The sequence below is a fragment of the Taudactylus pleione genome, unplaced genomic scaffold (genome assembly GCF_031769625.1).
Source record: "Taudactylus pleione unplaced genomic scaffold, aTauple2 ptg000198l, whole genome shotgun sequence".
Lineage (NCBI taxonomy): Eukaryota > Metazoa > Chordata > Amphibia > Anura > Myobatrachidae > Taudactylus > Taudactylus pleione.
Window position 1 is genome coordinate 12,992,924 of NW_028284600.1, and position 24,749 is coordinate 13,017,672.

At 43.7% G+C, this 24,749-nt stretch overlaps 1 protein-coding gene across 1 annotated transcript in view; it reads right to left on the minus strand.

Moving 5' to 3' along the window:
• Positions 1-13,204, minus strand: part of PDE6C (phosphodiesterase 6C) — a 106,272-nt gene extending 93,068 nt beyond the window's left edge. Inside the window, exon 1 of the mRNA XM_088476984.1 lies at positions 12,728-13,204. Coding sequence (XP_088333110.1) covers positions 12,728-13,204 — 477 coding nt within the window. The remainder of the gene's footprint in view (positions 1-12,727) is intronic.
• Between the last annotated feature and the right edge of the window lie 11,545 nt (positions 13,205-24,749).

The following is a 24,749-nucleotide window of genomic DNA, read 5'->3' on the forward strand; positions in this document are numbered from 1 at the left end:
TGCTGGTCATACACTGTGCAGTCATTGGCCTGATCATCCAAATATCAGGTGATCCGGCCGATAATTGCACAGTCTATGGCCACAGCTGAGCACCAACTACAGGTCTGTAGAGCATGGTTTTGCCATTGATGGTGGAGTTTCTCTGTCAATTATGGTATGATGGCATTTTTATTTTCACTCCTGTTGCTTGGTCAGGTTTGCCTCTGAGATTATTCTCTTAGGAGCCTGCAGTCGCTAAAGGGGTTATGTCATCCTTTCTGTATTCAAAAAACAGCTGTAATCTAAGATTACCGCTGTTTGTCACAGCATTGATGCAGCATCAAATGATGCAGTCCCCATTGCCGCCAATGGGGGCTGAGCGCAAGCCTTCCAGGCACTGTCGGGTCCCCACCGGGAGAACGACAGACGTACAGTCGCGCATGCGCATTACACAGAAATTGGCAGAGTTAGCAGGTAAGCAGAGGACCTTGCCGATGAGGAGGACTTCACTGGACCTCGCCAGTGTACGATATGTCAGCCCCGGTCCACTGGATCGGGCAATTTATCGTCTACCAGCTTAAGCGCTATGAGAATAGAGATCAACCTCTCTGGACATATTTCATGATGACACAGCCAATCAGTAGCACAAGAGGCCTTGATTGGCTGTGTCTTATTATGAAGATAAGACAAGCTCCTGATTGGCTGTCTGGCTATTATCTAGTTGGACAGCCTCTTTTGAACTCTTTCGGGGTATATTTACTAAAGTTTATAGAAGTGGAGATGTTGCCCATAGCAACCAATCAGATTATACCTATCATTTATCTAGCACCTTTTAGAAGATAATAGCTAGAATCTGATTGGTTGCTATGGGCATCACTTCCACTGCTATAAACTCGCACTTTAGTAAATATACCCAGGTCATGTCTTCTTATTTTTCAAATTTGATGGATCAAGACAGGTTCATGGGAGCAGTTAGTGGGGGGGGGGGCTGGGCACCAGCACGCCCCCGCACCGCCCACTTAAGCCATCCCCACGACCCCCGCTGCTCCGACCTGGCAGTCCCCTCCAACAGGAGGCTGCCAGAAAGTCAGTAAGCATGATGTGTGAAGGTCCGTTACCGTAGTTGCTCGCTAACGACTATTTTCACTGACAGTCAGGAACCATGTTAAGGTGGTAATGGGGGAGTGGGGGCAAAACACAAGCGTGTCACAACTGTTTTCTGGGCGCGTCGTAGCCTGCCTCTGCGATCCCGTAAGCAGCTAGTATGGCTTCGGCATCTCGGTTCTGTTCTGCACAACTATAAGGTTACTCATGAGTCCGATTATATTGAAGGATCTGAGACTGCGGCTGCGTCTTTGTATGCGATCTTTGCTGCGTCAGTTACATCATTTTGCACAGTACGAATTTGCAGCTGTAACGGGATTAGCGCACTTCTCTGTATCAGGCCCATAGCTGGTAACTTGATTTCTCACCCCCCAAATTGCATTTTGCAAACTGCAGGCAAAACTCGCCGGAAATTCACTGCTAATTCTCCCTCTATTACCATCTGCCTGTCAGTAACTAAACCAAATTTAATACATTTGCAAACTTTATTTAATTAAAACATAGTTTTAGCTTTTCGTTAGATATATAAATCATTTGTGAATCAGTTTTGCACAATATAGATGAATATCACAAACGGTTTCCTGAAAAAAAATAAAAACTGATTTATCACTAACCCATATGGATAATGTATAGATAACGTATATGCAGATGACTGACCTTCATGCATATAACTTATGTAACTACATATAACAATGGAACAGATACAGTAGGTGCCATGAGGTGTCTGTGGAACTATACACAGAGAACAAAGAATGCGGTTACTCCATGACATGTCATTATACACTATACAGATTCTACTTGATCTTTACAGCTATAATCAGCCTTATGCACTTATTAGGATTATCCCCAGATTGCCATGTGCTGGTAATTCTGAATAACACAAGGATTTCCAGCTGCAATAATATCAGCTGCACCAAAAAAAAACAGGTGCAATGCAACATTTTATTTTAAATGCTATGTGGGAAAGGTCCATCCAAGACACGTTAGAGGAATACAGCATCGCTAATTTATTGCAGAGTTTTATTTATCATTTACGGTGCTGGTTTATGAAAATTGCAAAGCAAATTCTGTGTATTAACAGCCTGGTTTAATGTCTACTTATAGCGCTCATAGGGCGGAATGTATCAAGTATCGTATTTTGGATGCATTGCTTCCCGCCACTTATCGCATGCATAACGGCTTTAATAACACTGGTGTGTACGTGCAATTGCGAATAAAATGACAAAGGACAGCGCTTCTGATAAAAGATCTCCTTTGTGAAGAAAGGACTTCTGTGTTTATGACCCGGGAATCCTTCTGTGCATGCCCAGCCGTTGACCAGCGCATCAGCAAGCCGCTTTGGATCCCTCTCCGGGAAGTCTGCAGTGAGAAGCTCATAGGCTTCTATTAGGCAACGCTATAAATAGTGGGCGTTGCCTACAGGGTACAAGCTCCAGAAAGTTTCGCTTTCCGGAGCTTTGTACATATGGGTATACAGTCAAACCTCTGAAAACATCAGTTATCGGAGGTTTGACCACAGTTTAGCGTCAGTACATCCCGTCCATAGTCCTGCTTTCCATATAAAATGATTATATATTGTCTGTTTTGTATAACATACAAATTGCTAAAATATGTATTTATCTACATACTGTATGTTTATTTAAATCTATAAATAAAAAAATGTATATGATTGCTTTGATTGAATGTATATGTTTGTGCAAGGAAAAAAAAAGACATCCCTCAATTTCTGCTGCCCCTAGACCATGGGCGACGGAACAGGGGGGGGGGGGGGCAAGGGGATGACTCACCCCCCGCTTCCCAAACATTTTGAAGGAGCGGCGGCCGCAGACTGTCAGAGGCTGTGCAGCAGTATAGTAATAGCCTGCATAGCCCCTGCACCGCATGGAGGAGGAGGTGTAATGTGTGGTCTTTAGGTGAAAACACTGCACATTACACTTCCTCCTCTGTGCAGTGCAGGGGCTGTGCAGCCTATTACTATAAAGGCCAGCCCCTGACATTCTGCGGCCGCCGTTTAGGTAATACCCGACACAAAATCATTCACAGGCCTAGGGGCATATTCAATTGGGGGCGAGAAAAGCAAAAATCCCGCACCTGGAAGGTTTTTCAAGCAGGTGCGGGATATTTGCTATTCAATTAGGTGCATGTTTTTTTCTATTTTGAGCCCCGGGAGTTTTTTATTCTCGCACCTCCAGAGCAAGTGTGATTTTTGTCTAAAATCGTTGATTTTAGGAAAAATCAGTGGGACTTGCTTAGTTACAAACCTTCTACAGCGCTGTCTTCTGCACCCAGCGTCGGGAGCCGGGTCTTCTGCAGCAGGGTGAGTATGTCAGTGCGTGTGAGTGTTTGTTAGTGTTTTTAAGTGTGTATGAGTGAGTGTGTGTGTGTGTATGAGTGTTATGTGTGTGACCCCCGGGCCACCCAGTGTCTATGTGCCCCACCTGTAATGGGCGCTGGGAGAACTACATCTCCCAGCAGCATTGCCCCTCCCACCAGCCCCTGCAGCTTCCCAGCAGCTCCAAGGACTCCCAACAGCCCCCTCTCCAGTGAGAATATAGCCGGGAGGCCACCGGGAGCCGCAGAGTCCACTGGAGACCCCCGGGCATAGAAGTGCAGAATGTTTTTTTTTTTATGTGGCGTGGGGTTTTCAGAGCTGAAAACCCTGCAATCAATTTTTTTTAATTGGATACTGCGGGTATCGGGAGCGAGCATACCCGTGGTAATCCAAAATTGAGTGCAAGGGGTGCGACTTTTTTTACCTCGCTAAACCTCGCGCCCAATTGAATATGCCCCCTAATGTGCCTATTGCTAAGTCCAGTCATGGGGCGGGATGCACCAATTGAATATCGCAGCAAACGGCAATAACTTACCGGAAAATACTGGGACCGCATATGCAGCATAACTTAAATGATCGCATACCCTTCCCTCTCTTCAGAGCGAAGAGACTCCATTGGTCCTAATGACGAGCCCTTCTTCTGGGTATGCGTCATTGTCAGGAAGCGTTGTTTACATCAGTTGTAACAACGCCTACTGCTAGCCAGCAGTAGCGGGGACTAAAGTATATAGAATACATTATACACATTATACATTATACACATTTAGAAAAAAACAGAGTGAGACTAATATAGATAGCCAGCATATACTGTATACCACATCAGTGTACAGCTTCATCCACAGCCTCCCTGTCAGAAATGGTGCCGTCTGAGACTGAGATCTTAGAGTCCTCCATCCAGGCTAGTAGATGCTCTGCGCACGTCAGAAACTTACCCCCTGCGGCTGCGCCTGCACAGTGGCAACCGGTGCCTACCCGGCGGAGATCGCAGAGAGGGCTGGTTACCACAATGACCCGACTGTCAGGTGAGCGATAGTGCATACTGGCGGTAGAAAAAAATTAAAGTTAATTTTCAAATGCGGTATGCGCCGTTAACTATGACGTTCTAAAAGCGATGATTGGTGCATCCCGCCCCTGGTATTACCTGCCCTATCTACTCATGGTAATAGTAGACATTAAACCAGGCTGTTCCTTGCCAGGAGTTTTTAATAGACTTGGTAATGTTAATTATGCCACAGAACAGGGGAATTAAGGAAAAAGGCATAGCAGTCCATCTACTGACAGACACAATATAAGGAAAAAACTCATAAATATTATTTTGTTACTGTGAACCATTAGAGTCTGCCTTTGATTCACTAGAGTGTGTCAGATATTCTAGAAAAACATTTTCACAGTCGTGGAGTCACAAGAGTCACAGTCATACAGTCACAAGAGTCACAGTAATACAGTCACAAGAGTCACAGTAATGCTGTCACAAGAGTCACACTCGTACAGTCACAAGAGTCACAGTAATACAGTCAGAAGAGACACAGTAATACAGTCACATGAGATACAGTCATAAGAGTCACAGTCGTACAGTCACAAGAGTCACAGTCGTACTGTCACAAGAGTCACAGACATACAGTCACAGTCATACAGTCACAAGAGTCACAGGCATACAGTGACAAGATCACAGTCATACAGTCATAAGAGTCACAGTCGTACAGTCACAAGAGTCACAAACTTACAGTCACAGGAGTCACAGTCACAAGATTCACAGTTGTACAGTCACAATAGTCACAGTTGTACAGTCACAAGAGTTACAGTCGTACAGTCACAAGAGTCACAAACATACAGTCACAGGAGTCACAGTCACAAGATTCACAGTCGTACAGTCACAATAGTCACAGTTGTACAGTCACAAGAGTCACAGTAATACAGTCACAAGAGTCACAGTAATACTGTCACAAGAGTCACACTCGTACAGTCACAAGAGTCACAGTAATACAGTCATAAGAGACACAGTAATACAGTCACATGAGATACAGTCATAAGAGTCACAGTCATACAGTCACAAGAGTCACAGGCATAGAGTGACAAGATCACAGTCATACAGTCATAAGAGTCACAGTCGTACAGTCACAAGAGTCCCAAACTTACAGTCACAGGAGTCACAGTCACAAGATTCACAGTTGTACAGTCACAATAGTCACAGTTGTACAGTCACAAGAGTTACAGTCGTACAGTCACAAGAGTCACAAACATACAGTCACAGGAGTCACAGTCACAAGATTCACAGTCGTACAGTCACAATAGTCACAGTTGTACAGTCACAAGAGTCACAGTTATACAGTCACAAGAATCACAGACATACAGTCACAGGAGTCACAGTCATACAGTCACAAGAAGATTCACAGACATAGTCACAAGAGTTACAATCACAGTCGTACAGTCACAATAGTTACAGTGATACAGTCACAAGAGTAACAGTCAAACGGTCTGAGATTTGTATAACTCTGAATCATCTGTAAGTTCACTTCCGCAGTTTGCTGAATGATGCGAGATCCGCAGATGGAATCAGGCCCAGAGTGCGCGACCACAGAGCATGATGTATGAACAAGGATACACTGTGCCTCATTCAATTTTATGATGTGAATGGCGACCTAAAGTATCCCCCCTTCCCCCAGTCACTAAATTAACGCCTGTTTTAGACCTGAGCTGAAGCATCAAAATGTGAACATAAGAATGAACAGACGCTTTGACTCTTTAATGAAATTTGCGTATAACACTATTTGCAATATATGCTTGCTGACCACTGCTAGGAGAGCCTGATAATACATCAGAAAGCGCTGATACTGCACCCCAGTAGTCAGTGGTTTAAGTTCATCCAAGACGCCCAGAGGCAAGTTATAATTTGGTGCCCCCCGTCAAAGCCGCTGACAGTGTAATGTAGCAATTCGCATGCAGACAGGCTATAGATAGACGATGGCAGCAGCTGATGGTCTGACATGAAGCTTTCCACTAGTGTATGGTGGCTTCTCAGGTGCCGGGAAGGGGTGCCAGGAAGGGGTGCCATGTATTGGGTGGCTGTGAAGGTACACTCAGGGTACATAGTTACAGCCCTAAGTTGGGTGAATATGTTGTGGACAATGGAGGAGGTGCCCCTTCAGAGCCGGAGCCCGCCGGCAGGCGCCTCCATTGTCTCCCATAGTTCTACCCCTGCCAGTAGTTACACCTTCAAAAAAGTTAAAAAAAAGTATTATCATGGAGACTGCTGCCGACGCCTGGGAGTCATCTCATACTCACTACATCATAAGCAAGTAGAGGATAGGTGGTGCAGGGGAGAGTTGGAGTCAGATATGACATATTTACAGAGATTAGAGGTAGAGCTAACATTTGGGGGGTCTATTTACTAAGCAGTGTTAAGAGAGACAGACTGAAAAGTGATAAGGTGCCAGCCAATCATCTCCTAACTGCCATCTCACAGGCTGTGTTTGAAAAATGACAGTTGGGAGCTGATTGGCTGGCACCTTATCACTTTTCACTCTGTCTCCTAACACTGCTTAGTAAATAGACCCTGGTGTTACAGATATGAAGGGGAGGGGATGTGTTACAGAAGAGAGGGGACAAATGTGTTACAGGCAAAGTGTGGGGTAATAAATTGTACTGTAAACATTAGCCTACCCCCCAACATGACCCACTCCATTAGGTACAGAATGCTCTGCTCCTGGACTTCCCACCTAATTATTGATTGCAGCCACCTGTGTTGAACTAGGTGATTGATGAGACAGGTGTTTCACCACAGGTGGCTGCAATAATGAATGAAGAGGGAAGTCCAGGAGCAGAGCATTTTGTACCTAATGGAACGGGGCATGTTGGAGGGTCTGCATTAGTGGGCCAAATCTGTTGCAGAGGAGAGTATGTGCCCCTGTGACATATCCATTCCCACTACATACAGGGACATGACTACTGCATTGCAAAAGGGTCAAAGCTGAAGGGGTGCACAGGAGGGTTAATATTTTAGGTTCATTGGATTAAAGTAGAAGGCGTCCGTTTTCCATTTTGTACCAAGTGCTAAAATTTCTAGGTACAGTTCTGCCAACATGGCATGTCCATGCCCCACCAACATACAGGCCGGATTAAGGTATGTGAGGGCCACAGGGCAACAAACATGTGGGGGCACTAATGCAGTTGTCAAAATGATATACTGACAAATATAATGTGTAAATATCCCCGGCACCACAAATATGTTAAACACAATATAGCGACCCCAGTTCACATTATGCCAAACAGAAACCCCAGTTCCCATTATACCACAGTGCCCCCCACACTGGAGATGTAGCTATAGTGAGACCAATATTGTGAAATAGTGAAGGATTTCAGCGCAAAGCATTCACACTGGTAACACAACCCATACATGTATGTGTTTACATACACAAATAGTCAGGGTCCGGTCTCCTCCCCATACACTCGTACATATATAGTGAATAATGTACGTCAATGACTTTCTTCCCATACGGTATCTGGTCTCATGATTAATAATTAGCGGAATTCTTGGAACGTCATCCAATCCTAACAACATTGTTTTTCAACCAATCCCAAACTAGATGGAAGAAGCATAGTCCCTGCAGATTAGTATTTAGAGTATGAAGGTTGTAGCACAAGATTTACGTCATGTGTCCTGACTAAGGTAGAACAGTCTGGTAGTAAGTATTTTAATTGGATCATGCGGTCATCAGCTGATTTGCAAACAACGTTAATGGCCTCAACACTGACGTCAGCTCAGAACTATCTATTACAAGGGAACTCTTTAAAGAGACACTACATCTCTTTTGGCAAGAGACATGGAGGAGACAGTGTTCGTTGACCAGGGAGAAGTCCTAGCAGTCATTTTATATCCGTTAAGTAGTATGACCTTAATCAACACCTAATTAAAGGCCTCATTTATCAACAATTTTATCATTCACAACGAGTGATAAAACGTGTTGCGTATGATAAATGGTGCTCCAGCCAATCATCAACCAACTGTCATTTTTATGACAGTTGGGAGCTGATTGGCTGGAGCACCATTATCATACGCAACAAGTTGTGAATGATAAAACTCGTTGATAAATGAGGCCTAAACAAGGACAAAATGCAGCTATCAGACTCCTCTGTTCCTTCAGCTCCCAAACAAAAGTTATACTAAAATGTCCACATCAGGCCTTTATATAATGTTACCCGCACACCAGGCAATCCGGTAAGATTCATTCACTGCTTTAAGAAATACAAATGCTGCAAGTGAGTCAATGAGTGCGTTATTACCAAATGTGGTATTCCATAGCTCTGCGCCATTTATACTAACCATAGGACATCCCACTGACGGTCATTCTGTATAACTGATGTTCCACCGAGAAATGGACATGAAGTTTCTGGTTTGTTTTAGTTTCCGGATTGCAGTTTTTTTATTACTTAAACTGGGATTATTAATATAGACATTATTGCAGTAGACACGGGTAATGGTCATCCCGGAACCATTGCTGAACCGGTAGGATCCGTCTCATATTTTAATGGTTATAATAATCAAGACATGCTCCAGAAATGACAGGTCCTCAGTGAGTAATTAATTAATATATTGGGAAAAACATCCACTGGTTCTCAGGTCATAGTGTGATGCACTTGTGAAGATACTGATGTCATAGTTATGTAACATTATTTAAAAGTGATGTAAAAATGTTGCTTGAATACTAAGTACTGTGGGTAGCTCCACTCCTGGATGTTACATCCTGTCTGTATTTTCTTATTTTCCTATAATTTCTTGGATTTGAGCTCAGTAACAAAACCCCTCCCTGAGGCATAAATCACCTGTTTCTTTCACTGTTAGTTGTTGTATGACCCCATTCACTCTGCAGGTGATCTGCAAATGTTTTTCTGTCAGTGACTGTAGAATAAAGACATATTTATTTTATTCCTGTCCTCAGAACACGCAGAGTACATTGGAAGCTAGTTCAACTTCTCCTCTAATCAATGCGGAAATTTTTTGACCGTGTAGCAAACATGCCCAGTAGGCTGAGGCTTTAAAGCAGTGGTTCTCAAACTCGGTCCTCAGGACCCCACACAGTTCACTTTTTGCAGGTCACCCAGCAGGTGCACTGGTGTATTCATTAGTCACTGACACATTTTAAAAGATCCACAGGTGCAGCTATCAGTTTCACTAGTAATTATGTGAGGAGACCTGCAAAACATGCACTGTTTGGGGTCCTGAGGACCGAGTTTGACAACCTGTGCTCTAAAGGACAGATCTGACAGTTACAATGCCAATGTAAGGACCATCGCACATGCAAATACAGGTTGAGTCTCCCATATCCAAAATGCTTGGGACCAGGGGTATATTGGATTTTGGAATATTCCGTATTTTGGAATAATTGCATACCATATTGAAATGTTTTAGGAAAAGGGCCCAAATCTAAACACAGAATGCATTTATAATTCATATACACCTTATACACAAAGCGGAAAGTAATTTTATACAATACTTTCAATAATTTTGTGGCTCAAACAAAGTTTGCGCACATACATGAAATTCATTTATGTTTCATATATACCTTATACATACAGCCTATAGGTCATTTTATAATTTATTTATAATTTTGTGCCTTAATAATTTTGTACATTGAACCATCAAAAATCAAAGATATCACTATATCAGTCTTGCTAAAAATATTCCGTATTTCAGAATATTTGGATATGGGAGACTCAACCTCTATTATTTTCTGTTTTATGTCAGAAGTTGGATCCCTCTGTACTTCTGCTAATGCAGCCGGGGAAAATTCACTATGATGCTGAAGTATTCTAAGGACAATATTCAGCGTTGGTGATTTGCTCAGAGAATGTTACCATCAGGGGAGAATATTTGTATACTGTTCTAGTTTAAACAAACACAAACTGCATTCATAGAACTTTGTAACAGAATGTTCCTCCCCAAAGTCAGTACTATAATATCCAAAATATAAAGCAAGTTGAAATTTACCAGTAAACAGTGGTAGATTTGACCTATGCCCACCTCCCCTCCCCTCCCCTTCCAGTAAAATCCACCACCTGCAGGGACTGCCTAACAGTGTCAGTGACTTCCCATTGGGAGCGCTCACTGCTAATCCCAGCCAGGCAGGCATTTTCAGAGGGAGATGTTTTCTCTGCCTGGGACTGCCAATCAGGGCTGTAATTAGCAGAGAGAGCACTTCCAATGGGATGCCAATCATCTGCTATAATGGCAGTCCTACCTGACTTCTAGGGGCTGCACAGGGGCGTATCTATAATGGTTGCAGGGTGTGCAGGGAACACGGGCCTCTGGGTCCAGGGGGACCCCGCACCTCACACCCTGCACCCATAATACTACATACCTCTCCAAAGTCCCACGTTGGCGCGGGGGTCCGGTGTTGTAAAACGTCTGGAAAATGGCCGCGGCAGCCATTTTCCCGTCGTTTGAACATGCACAGTACAGGGAACATGGCCGCCGCGCCCATTTTCCCGGTGACCTGTGCATACACTATAGACTTTGGTCACACTCTAGTGCCCAGAGTCTATAACTCCGGTGCTGGCCGTGCACATCTCAGTGCGGAGAGGAGGGGGCCCGTGCCGGAGACTGCACACGGGCCCCATCCTCTCTAGAAATGCCCCTGGGGCTCCATATACTTGCTGACCTTTCCCCCCGCTATACAATACTGCGATTACAGATATTGTGATGGGGGCGGAGCCACGCTGATGCGATTCAATGCAATTTGCATCAACGGGCGCTCACTTCACTCAGGAAATGGGTAGCCTCTGGCTTCAGCCTATGGGAGACTTACCCAACTTTCAGGGCTGCTGAGAGCGCCACCCGGTTTTCGGGAGCCTCCCAGCCATTCCAAGAGCCTAGGCAAGTATGGGGCTACAGCTGATGCAGTCCCTAGAAGCCTAGGCTGCTTGTCGATTTGTGCGCATTTGCGGGATTGTGATCCCGCACATGCCCACAAGCCGGATGCCCATTTCAGACTGGCAGAGAGCAGAGCATCAGACTCCCTGGGAGTTACAGGTAGGAGCCACCCCTGCCAGTAACTGCTCCGGTAATTTGCCGTACGTAGTAAATATGTATACATAATTAAAACTAAAATGAAAATTCATAGTTCATGGCTTGTCTGATTATTATATTAAACTGCCTATTGTCAAATGAGTGTTTATAATAAAAAAAATTAAATAGAAGAATTGGGCGGGGATGGGGCGCTCATTATTTTTGTGCCATGGGCCACCCTGACCCCTAAATTCTCACCTGACCACAGTCATCCTTTAGTAGACATTCACTGTACTGTATCTGTGATTACATAAGGTGGGTTTTCCAGGTGTCTCAAAATGGATCACCAAAGCTAACATGTAAGTTGGGTTAAATAAAAACGTTTAGCTACTTATAACAACATATCAATAAATATACATAGGAGATCGAGGTATTTATGTTTTGGGAAATATTTATCAAACTTTCTAAAAAAAAAAAAAAGGAAAAGTAGATTCTTTGGGCCAAATGTAATAGGGTGAGAGTTTAGAAAATGTGAGAGTTTAGCAGTAAACTCTCACATTGGTAAAGATTTATCTTCAAATGGGAAAACATCTGGATGAGAATTTAAATCGTGAGAGTTTTTTTGTCTAAAAATATGCAAGTTTGCATGTTCTCAGACTCTATTACAATGGCTGAGTTTAAAAAGTGTGAGAGTTTATTGCTAAACGTTCAAATTTTCTAAACTCTCACCTTATTACTTTTGGCCCTATCATTTGATAGAACATACTGGGAAAATAAAACTGATTGGTTGCTAAGGGCAAAGTTGTGATAAAAGGATTTTTTCAACACACATCAGCTTTCCTAAGTGTAATCCCACTGAAGGACACTGTATAATCTTTTAGCCTCCTTTTTGCAGGATTTGGTGGATAACAGAGTACAACAGCTCGTAGAACGCTCTACAGCAAATGTTAATACAACACCAAGCATCTTAAGTTGTGTCACGACATTGCCAAGGATACTGTATGCTGGAAAGGCACACTAAACAACAGAAACTATATACACTAGTAATTTAGACATTAACACATTTACACCAAGGTCCGGTGGCCCTAGTAATATAGACAGGAGGTCTGTTATATGCAGGAAAATTGCTTCCTCATAAACAAAACCTTGTATAGGAAACAAAAAAAGGTTTGAAAAAAAAAAGTATAGTTTGATAGCTTTATAAATACACATTGCATTATGGAATGGCTGTCATTTATCACTCCGTACGACCATTCCCTAATAGGCATTTTCCATTGATATACATAGATTCCATAGCTTTGAGCACCTACCTTTCTCACATCAGGTACATTGAACGTCTTCTTCGTATGAGCCACCCATCCCACAATACCAATATCTAAAGGAAAAACAATTTCACTCTCAGGTGTTACCAGGTTGTCTTCGAACTTAGAGTTATTTGTGACATTGATGAGACGGGTGGCGAGCTCAGGTATTCCGTTCCTGGACCTTTGTAAGAACAAGCTACAGTAGCTGGCTTGTAGGAGGAAAGCCAACCTTTGCAGAACCTTGTGAATGGTCTTCTCCATGTTGCTGGCTTCTTGGATCTCTCTTATCAACTCCAGCAAGATGTCGGCTTCCTCCAACTTTGTCAGGTCGTGAAATGAAACTCCATCTTTGACGTCCAACTGTTTGTGGTTGAACATGGCCCCAACAGTCCCATTCCTTAACTTTCTGTCAAAATATTCCTTTGCAAACTGAGGGTTATTTTCCAGGTATTTTTCAACGTCTTCCTTCTTCAACTCCCCCATTTTGGTGGTAATTGTTCTTCAGCAACGCATGCTTGCTTTCACTATAAACGTTTAAATGCAAAAACAAAACGTCATGACAAATCGGTCATTCTGATGACTGTATGCAAAGATCGCTCACGTATCCCGGAGAGCTTAGAAAACCTTGCCAACCTTCTTGACGTCTGACAGAAGGCACTGGCTTAGTGTCTTCTTAGTGCAGGATTCCGAAGAGACAGCTAATTAAACAGATGTCAAGACACTAAACCCCTGGCGTGCTTTTAGCCTGTAAATCCGGAGGGAATCATTTTAGACAGAGCAAATCCATTTTAAGATCACAACCCTGCTCCCAAGTAAAGGTTCCAAAGTAGAAACTGCGTCTACAGTCAATGTTTAATTCATGACTGGCACGTGGTGCAGTGACTGATTTAGTTACAGTATTTGTGAATGGAAGATGTAATCACATATTAGAGAGTCAAAGCCTGGCGGAGGAAATGGCACACATAGAAGGTGCTTAATGAGAGCGGTGCCTACGGTTTTCCTTTTAGTGGTAACTTCTGGGTTTGATAAGTCGTTGATTTATTTATAGCTAGCAGAAGGGATCTGGTTGCTGCCCGGCATTTCGTAGAGATTGAAAGCACAGTGTGAAAAGCTGTGCGGTGATGTTGCATCTCTGAGGAGTTTCTTGTATTCTGAAACATGTCCACCCTTCTGCTCCAGTGCTCAGTAGGTGAGGCTAGTGTCACAAAGGGCTTCATTGTATTTGAAAATTATATCAAACAGGTTTACAAAGACAAAGTTGCCTTTAAAAATAAAATATATCACATACTGTAGTCAGTTCAGCGGTGATATGTATAAATTCATCACTGTGCATAAATAACACAGGAGAAGCTTCTTTGTGCACGCTGCTAGCAGGGATATTTGTGTTATGGCCCCAACATCCACCGTGTTCCATGTGAATGTGTAAAAAAACAGCGATTCTGCCTTCTGACGTATTGAGGATTATTTTATGCTGGCAGGCACGTCTGGCCCAAATAAGCCCAGTACTCCAACCTTGGGAGATATTCCAATATATTATTGGCAAGAAAGATTATAGCAAAACACGTTGAATTACAAAGGGCCAAGACAAAAAATACAGAATACAAGAAAAAAGACGAGTCAACAAGGGTCAGTCTGACAGCTCTATTATGGGACTGCACTTGCCTGTGTCCTGAGTGTAGCTGAGAATTAGTGGAAGTGAAGCGGTACCCAGTATGTGTGAGTAACCTGGGGTGCCCGTAGCAGTAGGGGCTGGGGGTGCGTAGGAATATACAGGTTGTGGGGATGACACCAACCTCACCCAATCACGCTCCTGTTTTGTCACATCTGCATTTATATGTTGTCTACCTTCTATGTCCCTAATTCTTATTTCTTAGCATGCCTTGTTTTCCCCTCTGGAGCAATGTGCTGCCTTATACATCAATGACAATAATAGTCCTCATCATAATTGAAACATTGATTATTTACAAATAGAGTTAAAGAGGTATATAGTCAGGGCAGTAACTAGCGTGGTGTCACCTGTGCCATGGCACAGGGCACCATAGAGCAGGGGGCGCTGTTTGGGCCTGTCTATTTTCCTGTTTATTATCATTCTCAATAGTAGCTTCCTCTTCTTTTATCCCCAGCATCTCCTGGCCTCACCTATCTCCTCCCTGGCCCTTCCCCGTGTCCCTATTTAAAAAATGGGGGGCAAGCGCCAATGCTCTCTCTGGCACAGGGCACCAAAAAGTCTAGTTATGGCTCTGTATATAGAATGTCAAAGCTGGATAATTGGCTGAGACAAGATCAGCTTAAAATTAGATTGAAACGACGCCATCTTGCGACTGGCCGCAAGACACCATCTTGAAAATGTGATCTGCAAGACACCATTTTGCGAATGGCCGCTCAGCGCCATTTTAGCTAAACTCACACTTAAGTACATATGGCGATGCTGTTATTAGCATCATGCGATCGCATATTTTACCATACCACATACACACATTAATACACACAGTTGCGCTGTTAACATGTTGCACATTAGCGAATGCATAATACCCCGCATGCGAACGCTGTTTATTAGCTTTGTGCGTACGCATCTGCCCCAAATTAACCAGCGTCTTTTCCCAAACCCCTAACATTCACACACTGTACATTCACGTAAAAGGTTCCATAGTTTAAAGGTATAAGATTCAAGTTTTAGTCATTTATTACAAATGCTGTGAAATAAAGGCTATTTGGTATCTAAGGTTTAATACATGATAAGTAAGCCGTGTTTGGTATTATACTGATCTGCACTTTCTCAACAGCTTCCCGGTATCATCGGTGTGAAGATTCTCAACTTATGCACCGTAGAAAGTTAAAGCACCAAAATGTACTTTGTAATGCCAACAGCCTAGATTTGCATGAGGCGGGAAAACGGAGATAACCAGCTGTCGGAGGCTGGTCTGTGTCCATTTGAATCAACCTGTTAAATGTCCTGTAACAGAAGCACCGTGATGGGGAGCCAATGGGATCGCAACGAACCTCTCTATTGTGTAGTCTATTTCTGTGGGGGTATAAATATGTGTGTTCTGACCCCAGTCTTCAGTTTTCATGCTGATGCTGTTGATGGAGGTTTCTTGCTGATGCCGGAATCTGGTCCCAGAGCGCGTGCGTATGTATAACTGTATCTTGGGTCTGTATAATCTCTTTGTGCTAAATTGTACTTAGATCACAGCGTGTAACTCTGTACTTTGCTTGAAATAATACTTTGTGCTTTGGAAACACATGTTCAAGATCTAAGGTCTTTATTTTACTGTATGATTGTGTACGCAATAGTGTCAATTTATGAAGGTATAGGCAGGTTTTTAGAAGGTACAGGCAGGAGCGTATAGAGGTTTTAAGTCAGTATCCTTAAGGCCATCAAAAACCATTTCAGGTGCTTACATTGTTTATATGGATATGTAGATTGATATTATGGGGCTCAGTCAGACACATCTGACATTGTGAGAATTTGCCCATGCACGCTAAAAATCTGTGCAACTGTATGTGAAATCCTATCCCACCCTTCTGCTGCCACAGCCGTCATTGTTGTTATCTGGACTTGCACCACCCCATGCTGGGTGCAAAGATCCATCTGAAATAGACATCCCACCTATGTCCGTACCCTACGATTGCGGATGAAAGTTGGCCTACACGCCTGCGACACTACTACTAGACAGATACTTCTACTACACAGAACAGATTTGTTCTCAAGGTCACCGTTCAGAAACGCTCATTTCATGAAGTGTGTCATCCATCAAAGGACGGATCAATCACATGCATTGGCAAAGTTCGTCCGTGTGCTTGAGCCTGATTTGGCACACACAGTTGCTGATTTCTTTCTTTGGTGTACTAACGTGCTGATTTCTTTCTTTGGCACACAAACAGTTGCTGATTTCTTTCTTTGGCGCACTAACGTGCTGATTTCTTTCTTTGGTGCACACAGTTGCTGATTTCTTTCTTTGGTGCACATGCAGTTGATGATTTCTTTCTTTGGTGCACACACAGTAGCTGATTTCTTTCTTTGATGCACACAGAGTTGCTGATTTCTTTCTTTGGCTCCTGCTCAGTTGCAGATTTTTTTCTTTGGTGCACTAACATGCTGATTTCTTTCTTTGGCGCACACAGTTGCTGATTTCTATCTTTGGTGCACATGCAGTTGCTGATTTCTTTCTTTGGCACACACACAGTTGCTGATCACTTTCTTTGATGCACACACAGTTGCTGATTTCTTTCTTTGGCACCTGCTCAGTTGCAGATTGTTTTCTTTGGTGCACTAACGTGCTGATTTCTTTCTTTGGCACACAAGCAGTTGCTGATTTCTTTCTTTGGCGCACTAACGTGCTGATTTCTTTCTTTGGTGCACCCAGTTGCTGATTTCTTTCTTTGGTGCACATGCAGTTGCTGATTTCTTTCTTTGGCACACACACAGTTGCTGATCACTTTCTTCGATGCACACAGAGTTGCTGATTTCTTTCCTTGGCACCTGCACAGTTGCTGATTTCTTTCTTTGTCGCACATGCAGTTGCTGATTTCTTTCTTTGGTACCTGCGCAGTTGCTGATTTCTTTCTTTGGCGCACATGCAGTTGCTGATTTCTTTTTTGGTGCCTGCGCAGTTGCTGATTTCTTTCTTTGGCACCTGCGCAGTTGCTGATTTCTTTTTTTGGTTCACACACAGTTGCTGATCACTTTCCTTGATGCACGCAGAGTTACTGATTTCTTTCTTTGGTGCACCTGCATAGTTACTGATTTCTTTCTTTGGCGCATGCGCAGTTGCTGATTTTTTTCGTTGGCACCTGTGCAGTTGCTGATTTCTTTCTTTGTCGCACATGCAGTTGCGGATTTCTTTCTTTGGTACCTGCGCAGTTGCTGATTTCTTTCTTTGGCACACATGCAGTTGCTGATTTCTTTTTTGGCGCCTGCGCAGTTGCTGATTTCTTTCTTTGGTGCCTGCACAGTTGATTTCTTTCTTTGGTGCATACGCAGTTGCTGATTTCTTTCTTTGGTGCCTGCGCAGATGTTGATTTCTTTCTTTGGCGCACGCAATTGCTGATTTCTTTCTTTGACTCACACACAGTTGCTGATCACTTTCTTTGATGCACACGCAGTTGCTGATTTCTTTCTTTGGCACCTGTATAGTTACTGATTTCTTTCTTTGGCCCATGCACAGTTGCTGATTTCTTTCTTTGGTGCCTGCACAGATGTTGATTTCTTTCTTTGGCGCACGCAATTGCTGATTTCTTTCTTAGACTCACACACAGTTGCTGATCACTTTCTTCGATGCACACAGAGTTGCTGATTTCTTTCCTTGGCACCTGCACAGTTGCTGATTTCTTTCTTTGTCGCACATGCAGTTGCGGATTTCTTTCTTTGGTACCTGCGCAGTTGCTGATTTCTTTCTTTGGCTCACATGCAGTTGCTGATTTCTTTTTTGGCGCCTGTGCAGTTGCTGATTTCTTTCTTTGGCACCTGCGCAGTTGCAGATTTCTTTTTTTGGCTCACACACAGTTGCTGATCACTTTCCTTGATGCACGCAGAGTTACTGATTTCTCTCTTTGGTGCACCTGCATAGTTACTGATTTCTTTCTTTGGCGCATGCGCAGTTGCTGATTTTTTTCGTTGGCACCTGTGCAGTTGCTGATTTCTTTCTTTGGCGCATGCGCAGTTGCTGATTTCTTTCTTTGGTGCCTGCACAGTTGATTTCTTTCTTTGGCGCACACGCAGTTGCTGATTTCTTTCTTTGGTGCCTGCGCAGATGTTGATTTCTTTCTTTGGCGCACGCAATTGCTGATTTCTTTCTTTGACTCACACACAGTTGCTGATCACTTTCTTTGATGCACACGCAGTTGCTGATTTCTTTCTTTGGCACCTGCATAGTTACTGATTTCTTTCTTTGGCCCATGCGCAGTTGCTGATTTTTTTCGTTGGCACCTGTGCAGTTGCTGATTTCTTTCTTTGGTGCATGGCAGTTGCTGATTTCTTTCTTTGGTGCCTGCGCAGTTGCTGATGTCTGTCTTTGGCGCACATGTAGTTGCTGATTTCTTTCTGTGGTGCACACACAGTTACTGATCACTTTCTTTGGTGCACACATAGTTGCTGATTTCTTACTTTGGTGCCTGCGCAGTTGCTGATTTCTTTCTTTGGCGCACATGCAGTTGCTGATTTCTTTCTTTGGTGTCTGCGCAGTTGCTGATTTCTTTGGCGCACACACAGTTGCTGATTTCTTTCTTTGGTACCTGCGCAGTTGCTGATTTCTTTTTTTGGCTCACACACAGTTGCTGATCACTTTCCTTGATGCACACAGAGTTACTGATTTCTTTCTTTGGCACCTACATAGTTACTGATTTCTTTCTTTGGCGCATGCACAGTTGCTGATTTTTTTCATTGGCACCTGTGCAGTTGCTGATTTCTTTCTTTGGCGCATGCGCAGTTGCTTATTTTTTTCGTTGGCACCTGTGCAGTTGCTGATTTCTTTCTTTGGCGCATGCGCAGTTGCTGATTTCTTTGGTGCCTGCGCAGTTAATTTCTTTCTTTGGCACACATGCAGTTGCTGATTTCTTTCTTTGGTGCCTGCGCAGATGTTGATTTCTTTCTTTGGTGCACGCAATTGCTGATTTATTTCTTTGACTCACAAACAGTTGCTGATCACTTTCTTTGATGCACACACAGTTGCTGATTTCTTTCTTTGACACCTGCATAGTTACTGATTTCTTTCTTTGGCGCATGCGCAGTTGCTGATTTTTTTCGTTGGCACCTGTGCAGTTGCTGATTTCTTTCTTTGGAGCATGCGCAGTTGCTGATTTCTTTCTTTGGTGCCTGCGCAGATCTTGATTTCTTTCTTTGGCGCACACAATTGCTGATTTCTTTCTTTGACTCACACACAGTTGCTGATCACTTTCTTTGATGCACGCGCAGTTGCTGATTTGTTTCTTTGGTGCCTGCGCAGTTGCTGATTTCTTTCTTTGGCGCCCATGCAGTTGCTGATTTCTTTCTTTGGTGCCTGCGCAGTTGCTGATGTCTTTCTTTGGCGCACATGTAGTTGTTGATTTCCTTCTGTGGTGCACACACAGTTACTGATCACTTTCTTTGGTGCACACATAGTTGCTGATTTCTTTCTTTGGTGCACACACTGATCACTTTCTTTGGTGCACACGTAGTTACTGATTTCTTTCTGTGGTGCACATGCAGTTTCTGATCATGTATTTTGGCGCACACGTAGATGCTGATTTCTTTTTTTGTGCACACACAGTTGCTGATCACATTATTTGGTGCCTGCGCAGTATGCTGATTTCTCTCTTTGGCACATTCGCAGCTGCTGATCACGTTCTTTGGTGCACACGTAGTTGCAGATCACATTCTTTTGTGCCAGCGCAGTATGCCGATTTCTCGCTTTGGCGCACATGCAGTTGCTGATCACATTCTTTGGTGCCTGCGCAGTATGATTATTTCCCTCTTTGGCACATTCGCAGCTGCTGATCACGTTCTTTGGTGCACACGTAGTTGCAGATCACATTCTTTTGTGCCAGCGCAGTATGCCGATTTCTCGCTTTGGCGCACATGCAGTTGCTGATCACATTCTTTGGCGCCTGCGCAGTATGGTTATTTCTCTCTTTGGCACATGCACAGTTGCTGATATCTCCATTTGGTACACACGCAGTATGCTGATTTCTCTCTTTGGCGCATGCGAAGTATGCTGAAATCCTTGAGATTCGTTCTCCATTGCCAATACTGCGCAACTCAGAATCAGCCCCTATTTATGGATTAGAACCAATTTTGACAACTCTAGATATGTTTAGTTGCTTTTAACTTAATACATTGCAATAAGTGGGGATTTAATTTTTTCAGTACTGAAGTCACTTAAAAAGTTGCGATACGTCACAGTCACAAATATTGTCAGATGTTAGTGTTTACAGTATAATCCATATTTATGATGCTGAAAACAATAGAGACACCAATTATATAATCTTATATCATAAACAAGGTAGCTAAGCATTCAGAATACAGCACAGCTGAATGTTTCTCCGACTGCTCTGATATCCTCTGCCCAAACCATGGCACCCACTCTCATTATCCCCTGCCCAAACCATGGCACCCACTCTCATTATCCCCTGCCGAAACCATGGTACCCACTCTCATTATCCCCTGCCCAAACCATGGCACCCACTCTCATTATCCCCTGCCCAAACCATGGCACCCACTCTCATTATCCCTTGCCCAAACCATGGCACCCACTCTCATTATCCCCTGCCCAAATCATGGTACCCACTCTCATTATCCCCTGCCCAAACCATGGCACCCACTCTCATTATCCCCTGCCCAAATCATGGTACCCACTCTCATTATCCCCTGCCCAAACCATGGCACCCACTCTCATTATCCCCTGCCCAAACCATGGTACCCACTCTCATTATCCCCTGCCCAAACCATGGCACCCACTCTCATTATCCCCTGCCCAAACCATGGCATCCACTCTCATTATTCCCTGCCCAAACCATGGCACCCACTGTCATTATCCCTTGCCCAAACCATGGCACCCACTCTCATTATCCCCTGCCCAAACCATGGCACCCACTCTCATTATCCCCTGCCTAAACCATGGCACCCACTCTCATTATTCCCTGCCCAAACCATGGCACCCACTCTCATTATCCCCTGCCCAAACCTTGGCACCCACTCTCATTATCCCCTGCCCAAACCATGGCACACACTCTCAATATCCCCTGCCCAAACCATGGCACCCACTCTCATTATTCCCTGCCCAAACCATGGCACCCACTCTCATTATCCCCTGCCCGAATCATGGCACCCACTCTCATTATCCCATGCTCAAACCATGGCACCCACTCTCATTATTCCCTGCCCAAACCATGGCACCCACTGTCATTACTCCCTCTGACCGTGATCAGCCAAATTTTATCAGAGATATCACAATCTTTCTGTATCATTGAAAACAATGATAAAGAAGGATTGTGATATCTCTGATAAAATTCGGCTGATCACGGGCAGAGGGAGTAATGATCGTGGGTGCCATGGTTTGGGCAGGGGATAATGAGAGAACTGATATAACTGAAATAATGTTACTCTTTGACCCAGATTTAGTATCTGATACAGGGCCTGATTCAGAGATTTCCGCATTGCCGATGTTTAGGCAGTTACGTGATTATTGGTGGTCTGCGCAAGCGTCAAGTTTCATTACTGATGTCGTTTGCAGTGAGGATTTAATCACAAAGTTATTGACATGCAGGGACCATTTGTGAGCAGCAACAGGGAGGTGGCAACTGAAACGCAGGCATGCCGCAACCGGTTTCTGGGCGTGTCTCTGCCTGCGTCTCGATACCAAAATGATTCTGGTGTCGCAGTTCCCGCCTCCATTCTACAAGACCATCGAGTTACTCAGAAGTCCCGTAACTGACTGATCTGTGACCAAGCTGCGACTTTGTAACCAGTTGCTTGGATTTGCAAAGCCACCGGTGGGTGTTGCTATACAATTACCGGAGGCCGCGACATTTGCTTATTTTTGCACAGCGGCTGCGTACAAATTCACAGTTGTGGCAGCATTAGCGCAATCTCTGAATCAGGCAGCCATCTCTGTGATATAATTGAAAGTGACATAAGAGCCTTTCACACTCATTCACCCATGAAACATAAGGGTTCTCCGCTGCTAATCATCTGATGCTTTCTGATATGTAAATAGAGTATATGATATATGGGTAGTCATCAGTCATCTTGTCTAACTAGATTTTGATACTTTTATTAGCAATTGATTAATGTGTGCAAATTTATAAAATGACTGTATTTGATTTAATAAATAGTAAATACCTTGTTTTTATACAAGTATTTGCTTTGTGTAGTATTACTTGGGCTGTCTATATATATCTTCTGCTATGCTGTGGTATGTTATAATTTTTTTTTATTTTATTTTAGGACTCTTGGATATAATGTAGATAATAATCTGCTATGGTCTGTCCCATCTCCAACATGCATCATCAGTCCATCGCATCACTCCAGGGAATGATGGGCAAGACTCGTTGAGGCAGAAAAGCAGGGACTGGACAAAATATAACACATCTGTGGTAAGTACATACCTCCCAACATGACCCTCTCCAGGAGGGGCACAATGCTCTGGTCCTGGACTTCCCTGGTAATTTATGATTGGTGGTGGCTCCAGGGGCGGGGCTAGAGCACAGTCCAAAATTCAAATAGGGGAACCACATCAACTACCAGTGACTCCTGGCCATCTATGTTTGGCAGTGTGTGAAATGACAGTTGGTGTGGCTCCCCTATTTGAATTTTGGACTGTGCTGCAGCCCCAAGTCTTACCAGGGAAGTCCAGGACCAGACCATTGTGTCCCCCCTGGAGAGGGTCATGTTGGGAGGTATGTAAATATAGGGGGTGAGACCAGCAGTGGCGGATCCAGATGGGGGGGCATAAGCGTCAGCAGCCTTCCTCCCCAGCATAGCACATGCTGCTGTGTGCTGCACTGTGGAGGTGTCCCAGGATGCTGCTATTGCTAGGCAGCAGCCAGCAGTCACCTCTCTCTCCTTGCATGATGTGACACTGCCCTATTACACAGCGCCCAGCAGTAGTGGGCAGGTGAGAAGTGTTATGGAGGGGGCAATTGCACTGCTAGTATCCCACCCCACCCCCCGTCTCACCGGATCCACAGTGAATGACAGGCACTATATCTATATAATAATCTGGTAAAGTCTGTCCTATCTCCAACATGCATGCGCAGTGGGAGGCGGGCACAGGCCACGGCTCCCACTACAGTCAGCGAAAGGACAGAAATTAGCTGGAAGACCGCTCTGTGCCAGGATGGGGTAAGTATATACAGCATGGATGGGGTGGGATAGAGCTGGGACGGGGTGAGACAGAACGAGGGCAGTGAAGGAATGGCACAGGGCAGCGCAAGGAGCGGGTCAACGTGATGTCCCTCTGCAAGTGCTATTGTCAGATAATATGGATGCCACTTTTGTATTCTCTATTTCAGCGGTTTTCAACCACTATGCCGCGAGCGGTTGTCAAGTGTGCCGCGACGGTCAGCTCAGAGCACTTGTACTGTAGTGTGTTTAGTCCTGAGGAGGTCAATGCAGTGAGTTTTATTCCTGTGGAGGCTAATGTAGCGTGTTTTATTCCTGTGGAGGCCAATGTAGCGTGTTTTAGTCCTGAGGAGGTCAATGCAGTGAGTTTTATTCCTGTGGAGGCCAATGTGTGTGTATTTTTTATTGTGGGAGCCAATGTGTATGTTTTTTCATTGGTCACGCACACCGCATAGCCGGATGGTGTGCCTTGACAATTGTAAAATCTTGTGTAGTGTGCCTCCAGTTGAAAAGGTTGAAAATCACTGCACTACTTTGTTCACTTGTGAGGTGAAAGCTCCTGCCATATTGTCCTTTTAACTGTTGATACTAGTCAAACAGGAGGCGCTAGAGCTGCTTGCGGTCTGCCAATTGTACAACTGTGGCTACAGGGCCTCCCTTCTTTATTGTTATAGCTTATATCACTTGTTTAAATGCCTTCTAGTATGCTAGGTGTCTCTTTCATTATTCAAATGAATTATATTAAATTATGGTGGTGCCAAATAAATAAAATATATTATTATTATTATTATTATTATTATTATTATTCTTTGTTAGCTTTATCCAAATTCATCCTGAAGAATACTAAGTTGCCTATATCCTTGTATTTTATCTACAGAAAACAAACCAAATACATCTGCAGTTATATTTTCTAAAAACAAAAAAATGGGTTTCGAGAAAAATCACTTTTGGGTGACAGAACCAGTGATCTTTGCATCCCTTTTACACATTTTAGCACACACGATTTTTAGAAAATATTTAACAGAAACACAAGAACACGTTATAACATGTTGAAATAGCCAAGCAAATATTGACTCTGAGGCACCGTGAGGTTGCCGGACTGTAAGATAAATACTACTGGGTTTTTTACGCAGATTCCTAAAACTGTTTAAGAACATGGTTGTACATTTTTTACTAGCACAATGAGAATCCCCCTGGCCTTCCTTTCAC